General features: G+C 36.6%; 1 protein-coding gene across 45 annotated transcripts in view; it reads right to left on the bottom strand.

Moving 5' to 3' along the window:
- KCNMA1 (potassium calcium-activated channel subfamily M alpha 1) overlaps positions 1-16,729 on the bottom strand; it is a 480,406-nt gene that overhangs the window by 44,461 nt on the left and 419,216 nt on the right. For all 45 annotated transcript variants that reach the window (XM_039380918.1, XM_027724023.2, XM_039380921.1 and 42 more), the window contains 3 exons: positions 14,065-14,188; positions 10,909-11,133; positions 7,500-7,692 (listed from right to left, as the gene is read on the bottom strand). In XM_039380918.1, coding sequence (XP_039236852.1) covers positions 7,500-7,692; positions 10,909-11,133; positions 14,065-14,188 — 542 coding nt within the window. The remainder of the gene's footprint in view (positions 1-7,499; positions 7,693-10,908; positions 11,134-14,064; positions 14,189-16,729) is intronic.

The following is a 16,729-nucleotide window of genomic DNA, read 5'->3' as shown; positions in this document are numbered from 1 at the left end:
TTCTCTCTTCCTAGGAAAACTTTGAGAGAGATGGGAAACCTTGTGTGTGTGATTCTGGCAGCCAACATTACTGTCCAGCTACAAGGAAAACACAAAAAATACGAAGGGTGCTGAGTGGACCTTTCCTGTTAAGGGTTTCATGTGAAGACTGCAAGGCTAGCAAGGTCCTAACATAGTTGATTTCTACAGCACAGGAAAAACACTAAGTGACCAACCTCTCTCCCACCCAGTCTCCTGAGTTTATTTAAGTCCAAATCTTGCAAAGACCTAAACATAATCTAACTTTACACAGGTGGATAGTTTCACTGAAGTCAGAGAGATTTATTAGCCTGTATAACATTGAGCACATAAGTTTTGGAACAAGCAAAGCATCAGATTGTAAACTTGCCAGGGCAAAGGCCATATTTTATTCTTGTATATATCAGGACTATGACAACAAGCTCTTAGTTCCATCTAGAGCTCCACTGTGCTACCATAAAATAAATAACAGCTATCAGCTGATCCATCTCGCTCAGCAGGATAAGAAATTATGTGCATGTTGCAAAAAGGTAATACTGAGTGATTTATCATAGTGACCTGATCTTCAAAAATTGGACTATTTTTTGTGAGTAAATGGTGATATGGGACATGTTCTGGCCCTTATCTCATTTTTCAGTTATTAATTTCATTACTTGGGATGGTCAGCCTTTGCTTCGAAAAATAGTAATGAAACCAAACTACAACAAACATTTAAAAACTGAGTTAGTTAATAATCAACCAGTCAAGTAGAAAATTTTGTTAATTGGATTATTATTTTTGTCATTTGCGACAACTGATGCTAACAAAAATACAAGGAACGTTCAGAAATACAGAGCATAAAAACATCCTTAATTATGTGGAACTCCTACACTAAATTATCAATCCTGCAAACCAATAAGCCTGATGTCAATGCAAAATACCATTTTTGCAAATGTGACTGGTAAGATTGATATTGTCTAGGAGAAAATTTTTCAAAACACCTATGTGAATTAGAAAATTATTAGCTATCTTTAAGTATAACAAGCATTCTGCAGCATAAAAGACATTGATATGCAAAGACACACAGAATCTAAACGTTCAAAAGAATAAAGCTAGTGTTACAGCTCACTTTGACACTTAAGAAAACTACCCCAAATTTTTCACTTTTTGCCAGCACTATTAGTTTCTTTATTTTTAATATTACATCTGCATGTAGTATTCTACATCTACTCATAAGGTTTCGTAAGGAGGTTAAGTAACTCCTTAAACTGCAATTATTTAGTGCCAGGTAAATAGAGTTTGATTTTTGGTATTTGGAAGTTAAGGCTCTTTATTTCTACATTTTCATGCAATATAAAAAATTAAACATAGGAAACAGTGCTGGAGTGGCCACAGAACACTGAATTCCATAACAGCCTAAAATTAACTGCCTCTATGATTATAGAAAACTATACTCTGAAATCTTCACATTAAAACTTATGACTATAAAATAAGAAAAACAAGACTCAACATTCACTAAAACCCCCTTCTTCAGGAATAAAACTATTGTTTTGAATTTATAACAGCATTTTAATACAGTTATCTCCAAAAGTGGCACAAAACCTTTGCTAACAAAGCACTTCAGACAGTATTTATCCTCTCCCCTTTTTTAAGAATTTTCTCTCATTTGCAATCCCGATAATACAATTGTTGTTCTCTCTTTTTCCTAACACTTCAGAGATAAAGCAATCAAGCATTATGGATTGGTAGAGGTGAAAAAGAATATACTACCTGCGAGCACAATGGAAACCAGATCTCAAATTCATTTTAATAAGAAATTTCTGGCAGCAGATTGTGAGACTAAGTCCATAAAAAATTGCAATGATATAAGAATTAATGAACATATTGTAAAATAAATCTAATGAAACTCTGTAGCTGTTTCTGCCCTTTTAATCAAAGTTTAAGACAGCTCCAACAAAAGATGATGATGAAGTCACAAGTGATTTTTAAAGGAACTGGATCAAATGAAACTAAACTTGTACAGGGTTATTTTAGCTTGTGCAATCTGTTACACTTGAAAGTCAGTGTGTAAAATTCTGAGTACATTTACTTGATTTTATAGGATTTCCCCCAGAAGAATCTTGCCATGATGTATGAGATGTATTACCCAGGAGTTCATCCAATCTTTATGTTTTTTCTCTTTATTCTTTCTAGTTGGAGGATCTATTATGAGAACTGTAAACGAAGGCCCTAAAAAGATCTCTCATGTGTTGAAATAGTGTTCCTAGGGAAAATTCTCATAAGTTGAAGTCATTCAGAAAACAGCTGCAATTGATACTTTGCTGAAATACGTCTACACTGCTGCACTGTGATCTGTCTTAGAGTGTCTGTGGACAAAATGTTACCATACAGCATGCCCTTTCTGTACTTTAGACCTGCTTGGAGCTGTAAGATCACTTTTCTTTATTGTTTAGTAAGTGTTTTTTAATGAAATGTACTGCTCTTATTATATAGGACTCAAGATCTAAATCACTATCCAATAAAAGAAAATTATTGAGTTGGATATCTAAAGTTACTACCCAGAGGCTACTCTGGTACAGTATTTATAAATCTCTAAACAGTTAGGTATAATTGTCTTTCTGGGTTTTGAAAGAAAGCCAAATAGAAGTTTTAGTTACAACTGAAGATAAATATTTTGTGTTGGGCCCTGTTCATCTGGTGGATAAAATAACAAGTAAAATTCCCACAATGTAAGACTGTTATAGAAAAAAACAAGAAACACAAAAACCTAAATGGACTAGTCAATAGATGCTACCTGAAGAAGAATGGATGGAAATGACAAGAGAATGAAGGAAAGGAGAATTACTGGAGGTGTCCCAGCGTAACTGCCAAGGCAGAGCCCATCCCATACTCAGTACTCCAAGGTGCTTTGGAAAAATGTTATGACAAGTGAGCAAAAATGCTTAACATGGATCCAATAATCTCTGGTCTTCTCTCCAAAACAGTTCTTGATAAAATAACCTCAATTGGTATTTGAGGGAGCAGAAAGAGAAACAGGAAGGACAATAAAAACAAATCTCCAGTACTGGAGGATGACCTTTTTCTCCACCAGAAACACACCGCTTTACAAATCTTTCTAGGAAGACAATCAGTCAAGATCTGTAAGAGGAACTTCAAGATAAACACAGGGCTTCCTTGTTTATGAGTAATTCTGTGAAGAAGTGGACCAACTTTTGACTCTACAGCATTTTGTATTTCAAAAGCTGAGATATCTTAATGAAAGTGATAGTTTGCTGCAGCTTCAGTGGGATACATTTTGGCCTTTCTGTCCTTCGAATCTAGGTCTCCCAAAGGCAACAAACTGCCCTGATGAATTCCAAAAGTTCATTTTTGGGACATTAGAGTAGGCACCCCTAACCTCTGGCAAGCCTAGAGTTGCCCAGTCAGCTTTGAAGTGTTCAGCGCAGACAGCCCTGAGAATGCTTTCAACGTTGAACAGCACAGCTCCAATTTTAAAGAGTTTCTTGTTCTTTTTGAGTAGAATTACACATTTTATGTAAAGGAGACCAGTAAATCCTTCCAGAGCAGTCAGTAAGCTTTTCCTTCTAAGGAAGACAGCTTGTTTCCACTCACAGTTCTGTGTGGTCATGTGTTTGGTTATATGTTCCTAGACAGCTGATGATGAACATAGATTTGACAACTTAGATGACATCTGCTCTGGGTACTCAAGAGTCTTTTGTAGCCCTGGTCCAGAATATTGTTTTTTTCCTGTGTCTTGGAACAGTGAGTTGGATTTTTCTTCTGTAGGAGATCAAGGTGGAGCACTTTGCTTAGATAAGATGCAATTCTGGCAGGATCAGTTATGACTCAAGATGGTCAGGCCAGAGGTCAAAAGTGTTGTTGCACTGCTTATGGAAAGTCTGGATAATTAATCCTACCCAGCCCAAAAACCTGGGGATATTTTATTATAGAAGGAGGCATTATCAAGTCTTTGTTTCTGTATGACCTGCGTGTGTATTAAGTTCAACTTGAACTAGTAATGAGAAAATCCTTTGTTGATACAAACCAGATTATTTCAAAGACATTTTTTCAGCAGATAACTTAATCCATTGGGTACTGGCAGTCCTATTGTTACAGAACTTTCTCTGTCAGGAAGGCTTGCTGTCATGTGTCCACTCTCCTGTTCCTTCTACAAGATCTTTCCTTTCAGATTGCACCTGAGTTCTGTTTCAAAGATATGTCCTTGTTTGGAAAGGATATGTTTGGATGGATACAGAGGGTTGGCTGGTGATGAATGCCTATGACTGGTAGTGACTTCTGTGTTAAAGTAGGTGATGAGGGTGGGGCTCTGGGAAAAAATTAATGAAATCCCAAAATCTGTGGATTCTTTTTCTGCTACCAACTTAGAGCAAAGGAGTTATAGACAGAGCCCTGTACTTCAGCACTGGGGAATGATTATGGCTTATCTGATGGTTAAATAGATTTGCATCCTGCTTTTTATGGCACACTTCTTGTATCAGTGTCATCTTTTGCCTCATGCTGGAGTGAAATAATCACAGGTACAAACTGGGAAGATCCTTAGGCATTCAGTAATCTATCAATTAAATACTATTTTTTTCTTTTTCAAAGACATAAACATAAATTATATATCAGGTTTTCATATGAGATTCCACTGTGTAATGACTACATGATTATACATATACAATACTACATATTTACTTAGAATAGCAAAGGTAAGGTTATACTGCTAAATCCCTCACCAAAAATCTTGCTGTTTATCCCATACATTTCTCAGATTGCTCACATATTTTGTTTTGTTTCTTCCCTGTCACAAGTCAACTGACATTCTGCCACACACCCAGACTTTCTAACGTCAATGTTGCTGATGATCAGTAACAGGAGTAACATAAAAGAACAGCACAGAAGATTCAAAGGATAGTGTTGATGTCTTAATCCAAAATCATACACTAAGATCTAGAAAAACTCAGATTGGCAATACTTAAGGTTTGTACCAGCTAACGTGTTCAGGATAATTATGTCAAGGAATGTACAAATGTAAAATGACAATTCTCTCTGTAAACAAAGGTGCTTAATTGCCAGTAAGAAGCCGTGAGATTGTTCTAGTATTCTGCTTGTTGACTAGCAGAAGTTGAATCACCTAGTTTATATAATTGTCATGATAGTTGTGTCCACCATATGTTAAAGATGCATTTCACAAACAAAAATGTCACATTGCATATAATTTCCATGAAGTTTGTGCTATCTAATGATCTAACTGCTTCTGACAGACTAATCATTGTATTCAAGGTCTTTCAAGAAAATTTACTGCACTGAAAGGAACACAATCAATTCAGGAGTTGTGGATATCATAAGCAGAGAATGTACTGGGAAGGTAATTATCTTCTGAAGCCACTGGGCTTACAAGAACCCCTCCTTAGTCAGTGCTCTCAACTAAAATAGGCTGCTAGTTACCTGCCTTATGTTATGCCCTGTTTCCCCAGAAAAGCTACAGAAAGAGTCACCTTTGTTTTTTAATGTGCAGACTGGTACTTACCTGAAGAAAATTTCTTGGAATGCATTAACCTATTGTGCCTCTGCTTCTCTGCATCAGCAATACTGAATAGGCCTAAAGGGATCTGGACCATGGCCAGTGTACACTTCCTGACCTATAGGGCTATTGCTGCAGCAGCAACCTGGGTATTACAGATTCATAAAACAATTCAGTCTGGAAGAGACATGGGAGGGGCTCTAGTCTGATTTCCTGTTCAAAGCAGGATCAGCCGTAAGGTCAGATCAGCTTCTTTGAGGCTTTATGCAGTCAGGTCTTGAATACCTCTAAGGATGGAGAGTGAAAAATGACAGGTGTTCATGGAGTGCACAAGACCCATATTGTTAGATTTTTCCATTCTCATGGAGGGATGGTCTAGGATCCTGGGTACTCCCAGAGGTAAAACACAACAGTCAAGTGCTGGAAATGTCTCTAAGCTCTGAGCAAAGACAGAAGGAAATTCTCTCAGACTGCTCATGCTCAAGAGCAGATTCTATTTCTTGATTAGTTTAATTATACGTGTGATAGGAGACTGTGAGAGGTCCCTCAAAGAACAGCCACTAGCCTGACAGTGAAAGTAGAGATCTGGTTTTGAGATACAGAATTTCAAATTCCAGGTCTAAATCAGCAAAAGAGGGAACCTGCATGACGGTCTTCCACTTCAGCAGTGAGTTTTCTAATCATGACTCTTACTGTGAGCAAGTTAGTCTTACAAATTTATGAGGAAAAAACTCTAAAATATTTGGAGTTGTATTGCTTTCAGGCCACAGACTTAAAACTTCGAACAACCACAGGATTGAAAAAAACCATTTCCTTTCTCTTCTTCTTGAATCTACTTTTTATCCAGAGAACTCTCCAATTTGACTTTGAGAAATCAAAACTTTCAGTTTCATGATAGAATTTAATTTCAGCATTAAATTACACTGTTTTATTGCTGAGTCTAAGAAAGAATTTTCCAAGTTCAAGTTTCCATACTCAAGAAGTTACACTGTTGCCTCTGATTTTTGGCTCTTAATTCCTATTTCCATATTAGACTGTAAAGAGGAAAACCTGAACTTAATCTTAGTTCTCACAGTCCTTGAGGGAAAACTATCTCTAGGTAAGGCTCACGGGCAAACTGCAGACCAAAGCACTACCCTTTCTACACCTACATTTATAGAAGAGCTAGATCCAGTGGGAATATTTACTGCAGCAGTTAATAGGTTTATCAAAGGTAGGACTTGAGCTGCATAAGCTGCAAGACCCTTCAGGGATGAGAAGATGATTGTTTTTACACTGATGGTCTTTGCCAGGGTGCTTATGACTGCTTTGCAGCTGCTTTGCACAGGCACAGATGGTGTAAAATAGCCTTTGGCTACCTATGAATCAGTCCCCTACTCTCAGAAAAGACTGAAGGATTTTGTTCAACGTCCTTAAATGGGATGAGTACATGTCAAACCATGGGAAGAAATCAGTTTTGAATTAATTCTAAGTGGCTTCTTGAGCAAGAAGGCACCAGAGCTGTAAAGAAAATTTAAAATTCTTGTCCTTTTTATTTTATTTTTTTGGCTTGTATTACTCAAACTTGTATTTTCTCTCTGGTTGCAATGTTTTTTACATAAAAAAGAAATCTCATTAGACAGAAACTTCAGGTATTCCAAAGTGAGCATAAGTTATCATTGGCTATAGAACAGCAACTGCCCATGTAAGAAAGCCACAGTGAGAAAGTGGTGAATTTATGTATCTTCCAGGAAAATGTCAAAATGAGAAGAAACGCCAGTTTCATGTTCATTCATTTTTCCTCTAAAAAATGTGCTTTGTGATGTAGCAGAGAAACTGTGTGACTGTCCCTTTAAAAGCCATCATACCAATCAGCAGGTTTAACTGTCAAGCAAGCTGATGTAGGGCTCTTTGAATTACTGAGTGAGGGATATTCTTCCTGCCAGGTCCTGTCCCCTGTAGGCACTGCAGAGAAGTATTATAGGGCAGTCCTTACCTTGGGAATTAGCCTGCAAGACCCCAATGCTGTCATCAAACTGCATAGATTTGATGTTGAGTGACGCCAAGATGCATTCCTTGTCCTGCAGCGAAGCATCATCAATATTATTCTGATTGGCTGACAGGATAACGCACATGTCGCAGAGGTTGATGTTGACAGCCCTTAAATCAGCCCGACTTAATGGCGTACCCTTCGGCACGGAGAAAAAAAAAAAAGGAGGGGGGTGCAGAAGAGGGGAAAAAAAGAAAAACAAATTAAAGATTGAGAAGGAGCTTTGGGAAATTATTTAACAAGTATCTTTTTTATGCTCTGACATTAAGCTGGTCTAACTATGTGCCAGGGAATAGGAGATGTGTGCTAATCTAAAGGGTAGTTGGTGCTGATGGCAGCATTTTAGGTTCAGTCTCAATACTCAGTCAAGCTATTACTAACAAACAAGAAACAGGAATAATGCCAGCATTCTACATCTCATCGGTGACTTGAAATTGTCTTGATTTAAGTTGCTATCATGTGGCAACCTCTGGCTCTGTGAATATAAGAAGGGGTTTTTTTAAATGTCTATTTATCTACTACCAAGTCACAATGGTCTTGGGCAAAAGAAGGGCAATTTAAACAGGAAAGCATTATGTGTCCTACACATTTGAAATGCAATCAGGATAAAGCTATTTTTTTCTACCTAAAGCAATACACAGAAAAGGTTAATCCTTTTCGAAGCACGCTTTTGGTGCTTCTAGAAGGAAAACACACTGATCTTCAAAGCTGTGTGATTAAACTCTTTGAAACAGAAACATGACCTTATCCTAGTGGGTACAAGTCATGAAACATTCCCTGCTCCACAATTCTCAATCAGAGAACGCAATTGTTAAAATGAAATGTCGTGGTAGTCCATGGATTTTTTTTCATAGTTAACAAAACTGAGATATGACACTTAACACGATATGTTTTGTTGAAAGATAGCACTTGCCTTTCACACCCAACAGTCCACAACTGTAGTTACAGAATATTAATTCTATGTCACAGGGGCTGCAAGTTCCAAGGAAAAAAGAGATTTTTTTTTTTTTTAATGGAAACTAGATTCTGCTTTGCTGCCTCACATGTTTTGGTACCCAAAGACCCTAATGATGAGGAGACATAACTGTCCCCTTGTCACACAGCGACTTTCATAGAGCCAAGTCAAGACCCTACTCTTCCATCCCCTGATCATTCATGGTGAACATCTCCTGTACTCCACTGACAGTATTCAATGCAAAAGTGAATTTAAAATGTGCACAGTGAAGAAGGAGCTCAATTCTTATTCAGTGACTGCCATATAGTCTCAGATACCAGCTTAATTATTCCATGTTACTTTCAATAATTTAAGGCACGAAACCTTGTGAAAAACAGTACATATCAAACAGATATGATTTCATTATAAACTACTCAAAAGTTTGGATATGATTATTCCTGCCACCTTAATCCTGCCCTTTGTGTCTGTACTGTGCACCAAGTGAAGCAGGATTCCTGTGGGGAAAAATAATATGCAATCATGTAATTAATTAAAGGCTTAGTCTTAATGATTTTATGCAAAGGGACAGAATTAAGGCTGCCTGAGGATATTTAAAATTGGCATTTGCCTACTTTTTAAGAGTTTACTAGCAGCTTAAAGGTCTCCTTTAATACAGACTTCAAATTACATGTCCACTTTTTTTTTTCAAACCAGAACAAATTTTTTTATATTCAATTGTAACCACATCTCCATCAGATATCAGCAGCAAGTTTTACCTCGTGAACCAAAGCACAGAGAAGCAGGAAGTGAGTTTGAGTGACCTCCCTTTAACACGATTCCTACCAGTATAATCTCAGAAATTTTAGTAGATTATTTAATTAGTAGAATTAGATCAGAATAATGCTGCTATTTTTAACTTTATACCATTTTATTTTGAACCAGATAGGCTGAGGAAAAAAAATTGGAAAAAGCAGTAATGAAGTCTGTGTGGTCTTCAGCACCCTTGATTACTGTGTCAGATACAATTCCTTTATATAATTCTGTATTTTTAAAGAGGCATTGACTAACTATTTAAGGTGTTTAAGTCAAAATTAGTCTGAAACTATTCTACATTTGGGTGTAAACTGGGGAAAGTAAAGGTGGTGTCTATTTCCTTAATGCCTCTTCAGAAGTCAGAACTGAAACTTTACAAAATGCATTATAATAATGGATACACATTATATATTGGAAGTAGTAGCTGGATTATATTCTGCTCCATAGTTCAACAGTATTCTGATTCCATAGTCTTTAGCCTTCACAGTGACTGGAATTAAAAGGGATTGGCAGAAAGAGGAAGATATTAACTAACCAAATCTGATATTGACACTATTTTTGTGACAGCAAAGAATCTTCTGACACCATCTGTTGGATCAGGTTACAGAAAAAAGCCAAGGGCTAACACTAAAACTGCATTTACAGTAACAAAGACCTGCAGTCTGAATTAATCAAAAAGTGAAGACAGTCCTTTCGTTCTATAGCTAATATTTCCAATTATTCAGTTAAGGTTACATCCATCATTGATTTATTTATTTTTACTGCTGAAACATAATTATTAAGAACTAGTAAACTCATAATTTTTCATTCTGGAAAAAACTATCTAAATTAACTTTACTCTGTAACGTACAGAGCATTCTCTTTCATACTTATACCATGAGCTGTTTTCCCTCCTGCCTGTCATTTATAGCTAGGGCCACCTAAGATCACTAGCTTGGAGGGCTTCATTATTAGTCCTGGAGCTCTTGGTTCTACATTTTGGGCACATGAGTGAATGATAACGATATCTAGGAGAAAAAGGACTTTTGAACTGTGGTTTTAGTGGTTGGACCTACCAAAATCAATAGGAGCTTTCCATCGATTTAAAAAGGGTCAGGGTTTTGTTGTACACTTTCATACATGAGTACAGCAGGACTCTGAACTGAAATGCTATGGCACTGTTCCTCATAAAGCAGGTCAGTCCACCAAAGCGTTTAAGAATACAGATAGATATTATGTAGATAAACTATATTTTTTTCAAAGGTTTTGTGGGTAAAAACACATAAATAATGTCATAAATAACTACTGTCATTCTGTCAGGGAAATCACAACATCAGAACTGGCTACATGCAGTGCACTGCAGTCAATGTTCAATACATAACACAGCCAATACATCTGATAGCAGCTGAAATTCATCCGATGAGGATGACAAGGAACCAAACACTACGGCAAATATCTTCTAATAAGGTCTCACAGGGCTCTGTTTTCATAGACAAGTAAAGGCAAAAAGCTAAGTCCTCAGGCCTATAAGTAGAGAAAAGTAAAAAAGACTAAGATCAAAGTCAATACGAATCTGTCCAGTTGGTGTCCTAAATAACAAAGTATCAATAATATGGCTTTTGAACTTACAGGCAAGATTGAAACCTTGGGGAAGTTATGCAGTGTCTCCCATTCCCTTCTCAGGTATTCAAGTGAACCCACAAACACAATGTGCTTGAGTTCATGGTAGTGAAAGTTGCTGGCTCGTAATGGCATCACTAAATTTCTTAATCCAATCAAAGCAGATTTAACATCCCCAAATATGCAAACGACTACATGCCCACTTAAAACTGTCATCGCTGCTTCACTTCGAGTCTAAAAAAAAAACAAACAAAACAAAACAAAAGACAAGGGAAAAATGAAACAAAGGGAATCTTAAATCATATATTGAGTTTAAAATCAGGAAAAATACAACTGTCAATATTGTTCATGCACAAAGAAGCAGTTTGATAACAGCTGTTCATTTACCCGTATTTATCCTTCATTAAATATGTTCAGAAGAAGAAAATGTCATTCTTGTTTGCAAATCTTTTGGCATTTGGGAAGACATTGTATTGGACCAGATTCTGGTCCTGTGTAAGTTTCTACATATATGGATTGTGGCTCTGGTTATAATCAAAGCACTATGGGTTTAGCTAAGAACAGAATTTGACCTACTACATATTTACCCAATAGAAGGATTATAGAAAAGAGATGCAAACCCACACGCTAGCTGATGAATCACTGGTTGAGTTTTTTCAGGACCAATTTGAAAAGGAAAATGTGAAAGCCCAATGGTCATAGTAGCGCTTCGTGGTATTACCCAGATCTTGTGAATTGAGGACCACAGCCTCTTACAGACAAAGTTCTTATTTTAGGACAAGCTGCTGTTACCCTGAGAAGCAACCAAAGAATGCTCTACACTGCTCTGTTTTACTATGGATGCCCACTATACTCCACAGAGCTTCTCTCGGTAAGAAAAAATAGTGCAAGGTTGTGACCAACACTAAATTTTCAGCCCAATAGGACTTCCTGAGTTGTTGAACAGATAGAAGTAAAAAGGACTAATGGAGAATATTTAAAAGATGTCCAGAATTATCTTCTTGTGTCAATGACAAGAATAAATTTTTGCACTAATTTCATCATTTGTTAGGTCAGTCGAGCATGCAACTCAAACATCAAGATGATTAAATAAAATCATGAGAAAAAAATGACCTTAAGTTCTGAAGCCAGTCTTAGCATTGTTGTACTCCTTCAAGTAGCTGGAGATCCACTGATACTACACTCACTACCATTAGATAGAAGTTTTGCCAACGAATAAAACTAAGCCAGTGTTGAACTGTAAAATTTTCCTCTTATTTATCCATAGCATATGTCCTTTTTCTAAATCATGGAAGCATGGTGATTTGCAATACAGATTGGAATATGCAGCAGATATGTTCACTATGCAAGAAGAATGGGAACTCTGATTAGAAGTTTTCTTCTCATCAGTTAAAAAATGCACGAGCTTTCAGTTTCTCCAGGGCAATTACATTGACTTTCATACAGCTTGACCAAGAGAGTCGTCTTGGCCCTTCAAACAGAAGACATGAACAAATACTCAAGTGAACCATGTAAGTTGTCCCATGCCTCTGCCAAAGGGTCTGGAATACCCAGATTTTACAAGACAGAGAACAAGTCTTGAATGCAATTATGCAAAAAATGTCAGTCTATTGTCACTGATCTGTATGTACATTTGACTGTATACCAAAAAATCCTCCTTGATACCAGTTACTGCTGGAACGTCACAAAGTCAAAACAGACCTCGGGTAGAAAAATGAATTATTTTCTGATTGAGGCATCAAGTGTCAATTAGGAGACAACCTGGGAAATCCCATCATCTTCAAATTATGCACTAATTTGTACTTGTGTAGTCTCTAAGGACAGCATAAAATTTGCATGGATATGAATGTAGACATAAATTGTGGACTGCGAGTTTGAAAAGGTGTAGGGAAGCATTTTGCTGGTAGTGGCTTTGCTGGTGATGATGCATGAAGCAGAAAGAACTTGGATGGACTTGTGGATTCACAGGCTGGTAGTACAAAACGCTAACATGGTAAAATGGAGAGATGATGAATGATGCACTCCTCAGCACCATTTTTGAAGGACCACTTTTCTAAGTGGGACTACATGTAAAGTTTGTCAGCTAAAATGTGCTTTATAGCATGAAGGTAGATTTCTATCTCTGTCTATTACAAAGTATTGTACAGCAGGGCTGCCCCTACTTGCTTGTTGATTACATATAAATGCATTCTATTTAAAACTCCATCTCAGAGCTCCATCTCTAGAATTTGGAATTTACTTGCTTGACTGTTTAGACACCAATATTGTAATTCCAGGCAATGTCACAGTTATTACAGAAACCCCTGAAGAGAACTAGAGACAAGCTTTTAACCCCCAACAGAATAACTGGGGCTGTCACCATCGTTGGCTACACCATGCCACACTGCAGGAAAATCTAACAGAGCAGGCTCAGGAAAAGCTTTATGAAGTGCGACAAAGTGAAGATCCACCAGGGAGTTCATTTCAAATATAATCAGTTTTGTGTATGAGATCTGGAGTTAGTTGCTTGCTACTCTTAGGTATGAGTACATGAACACAAATGGCACAAACTTGCAAAATAGACTGTGATAGGCCTTCTAATTACTTGAAATTACTTGAGACAGTTTGATGGTTTTCCCAGTTAATAAAATGAAACAAACATAGAATAGGCTCACTTTAACACGCTAGAAAGTCAGAGTAGTAGCACTACTTGCTCTGGCCTATTTGGGCATCTTGAAATATTGGGAATTGAGAAATAAGTTCTAAGAGAGCAAAATTAATAAATAATTAATTATAATAATTAGTAACACATCAATAAATAAGAGACAACCCAAAGCAACACTTGCCTGTATTAGAATCAATACTGACTTCTGTAAAAAGATAAATGCGCTATGTAAATCCCATCTACATATTTCCTATCTTAATTCTCTAAAGATTTAAACCAGATATGCAAATTTCATCTTATGAAAAAGGAACTCTCTATTTTGGACAAATTTTTATTATTGCACGTGGCATAAAGATTTATGTAATCATGAAGCTTTAACCAAAATTGTTTTCATTATGCTGTGCTTCTGATTTCAATATGCTGGATTACATAATAGTAGAGATCAATTTCTTAATCCATTATACACCAGTTCTGTGCTTCAACTAATCTCTTTTGAAACACAACTTATCATCAATACCTACCAAAATGACCTTTTCAATGTCCTTGGCTGGACACCAATGAAACATCCCTGTAGAGTCATATTTTTTCACGTTGGCATCCATATTGTCAATCTGCTCATTGCCAGGAATTAACAAGGGGTCATGCCTGGGGAAAAACAAGTTGAGGACAACATAAATGGAAAATATTATGAATTATGGATGGAAAAATATCCCAAGAGCTGTGTATGAAGAGAGATAAAAGTAAAAGAATGAAATGTATTTGCACTTTAACATGCTTTCAATGAGGACATTTTTAAACAAAAACTGTATAGAAAAGTTAATTTCTAAATTTTGGGTGCAGTTTCAAAGATTTTCTATACTCTTTCTATACCAATAACCATTTAATTTTAAATAGGGTTTTCTGACACCATCATGATCCATAAAAGTCTTTTTTTTTCTCTCCAGGCCCACCCCTCTGAAATAAATATCAGAGCTGCTATAGGCATCTGCAATGAAGTAGAAGGGATAGGAACAGAGCCCCATGCTGACTGACTGGCATAAGTATGGAAAGCCAATTACTTGCTTTTACTGCATACAACTTCTGACGTGATGCTCTTCACAGTAAAAGCTTTAACAGGCTGCACTTTAAATATTTTAGCAATTTGCCCAATCATATTTTGCTTTCCCAAACTGAAGCCCTTTAAAGATTCAACAGTATGTCATTTTGGAGCACAATGACTAACAAATGCCCACATCTGGAATACATGATTTTAATACCAAACAACAATGTCCATTTGCTCTGACAACTCTACCTGTGATAACCTTCTAAGTGTTTTTGCAGCAAGATTTTAAAGCACATGGTTTCTCAAAGGAGAAGCAAATGAAAGACATTTCTATAAACTTGCTTTCCAGCTATATAACTACATCTAAGCACAGATACATACAGGTTCTTTAATTTATATGCTAAAATCAAACATTAAGCTAAGTACTAAGTGACTCCAACACTCTCGGATGCTAGTGAGGACCCCTAAGTGACTGCATTATACAATAGCATTAGGAGAATTGTGTTCACAAGGCACAGGTTAAACTGATCCTCAAATCTTACATTTAAGGAGGGAATTGAGTTTTGTCTGGAAAGCTACAGTCTTTACCTCAGGTTTTTATCATGAATGCTTGAAATAAGCTGATATAGAATTGTAACATTTCAAGGAAGAAAATATCTGCAATGTAGGAATATGCTAAGTACTCTGAGACAGGTATACAAATTTTTAAGAAGTTTGCCTTTTAAAGCCTGTTAAACAAAAGCCCATATTGTCTGAGCTCTTAAAACTGCAAAGTTTTCTGCTTTTAAAGCATTTGAGCCAGCATACTGTGGTAAGAACCTCTATTCTGTATCATCTACTAAAGCAGACTGTGAACACAGTGTAAGATATAGGTTAATTTACCCTGAATATAGCACGGTAAATTACCATGCAACCAACAGTTATATTTGCATGCCTGAGAAAGGTATAATCTTGCATTCCGTCAAGGTGATTCATTAGTGTAATTTTATAATCACTGATTACAGACCTATCGAAATCACTGTAAAATTCTCACACATTTCATTCAAACAGGGTCAACTCCAAAGAAAGTTTGTCAAAAAAAGTTGAGAAACTATTAATACAATGTTCCACTTAAACAAGAATCTTTTGATGCTTTAAGACAATCAATGCACTACATGGCAAAGGCATAAGTCAGACTCATCTGGAAAAAAGAAACACTATGTTTTCAAAGTTGAAACTGGCAGCAGAGAAGCCTCTAGGGGATTACCTGGAGTCTCTGACCCTATTCCAGGTTTAATAATGACAGGCCTTGCATAAGTGTGCTATCTCTCTTGTAGGAAGCCGAGATGAAAAAGCTGTACCAAAGGGGTCTATTGTGAGGGTTTGGTTGAGTTTTTTGTTTTTGTTTTTGTGGGGTTTTTTTGTTTGTTTGTTTGTTTTTTTAATTTCTAGAAAAATATCTGGACTCTACATTCTCTTACTCCATTCATCAGCAACCTGCAGCCATGGTAGTTTGAACTGAGAGCTAACTGTGATACTGTTTATCGGGCATTCCCCATCTTCTCATAGTTGCATGTGGTACAATAAGGTCTGCAACTGTGAACGCAGTAACATTCGAAGGTTGTCCTAATGTTCAGACAACATTTAGTTGTACCCTGTCCTAGCTATTTTTTCCAATGGAATGGGTCAGCTACATGTTTCAAAATAAGAAAGTTTGCCAAAAGATTAGGAATCTTCAGGAGTTTCCACTGAGAAATGTTTTCCTTTCTGTTGCTTCAGGGTTTACGGTTTTTTACCCCCAATACTTTCACAAAACATTTCTTCATGAGTTTTCCTAGAAGAGCACTGAAACAAAAGCAAAGTTCACTGACAAAATCACCTTCTTTTCCTTTCAGAAATCAAATGCATATAAGAAGGAATTTTCTTTTTCCCCCATCCTTTATCAGAGAAACTATAATAAAGCAATTTTTAAAAATGCCTCATTCTAATTTTCTAATCAGTGTTTCTTTTCTGCTCTGAGATATAAAACTAAATAGATCATCTGAAGCTTTAACACACATGAGTACTTAGCAATACTCTAATCTCAGTCACAAAAACAATTCACAAAAATAATACAAATTGAAAGGAATGTTATAAAAAAGCAGGTGGTAACAGATATTTGATAT

Source organism: Pipra filicauda, unplaced genomic scaffold (genome assembly GCF_003945595.2).
Source record: "Pipra filicauda isolate LSUMZ 115617 unplaced genomic scaffold, ASM394559v2 scaffold207_size1410395_pilon, whole genome shotgun sequence".
In the NCBI taxonomy this organism is placed as follows: domain Eukaryota; kingdom Metazoa; phylum Chordata; class Aves; order Passeriformes; family Pipridae; genus Pipra; species Pipra filicauda.
The sequence above is the reverse complement of the archived record's forward strand: the minus strand, read 5'-3'. Positions and strand labels throughout refer to the sequence as shown.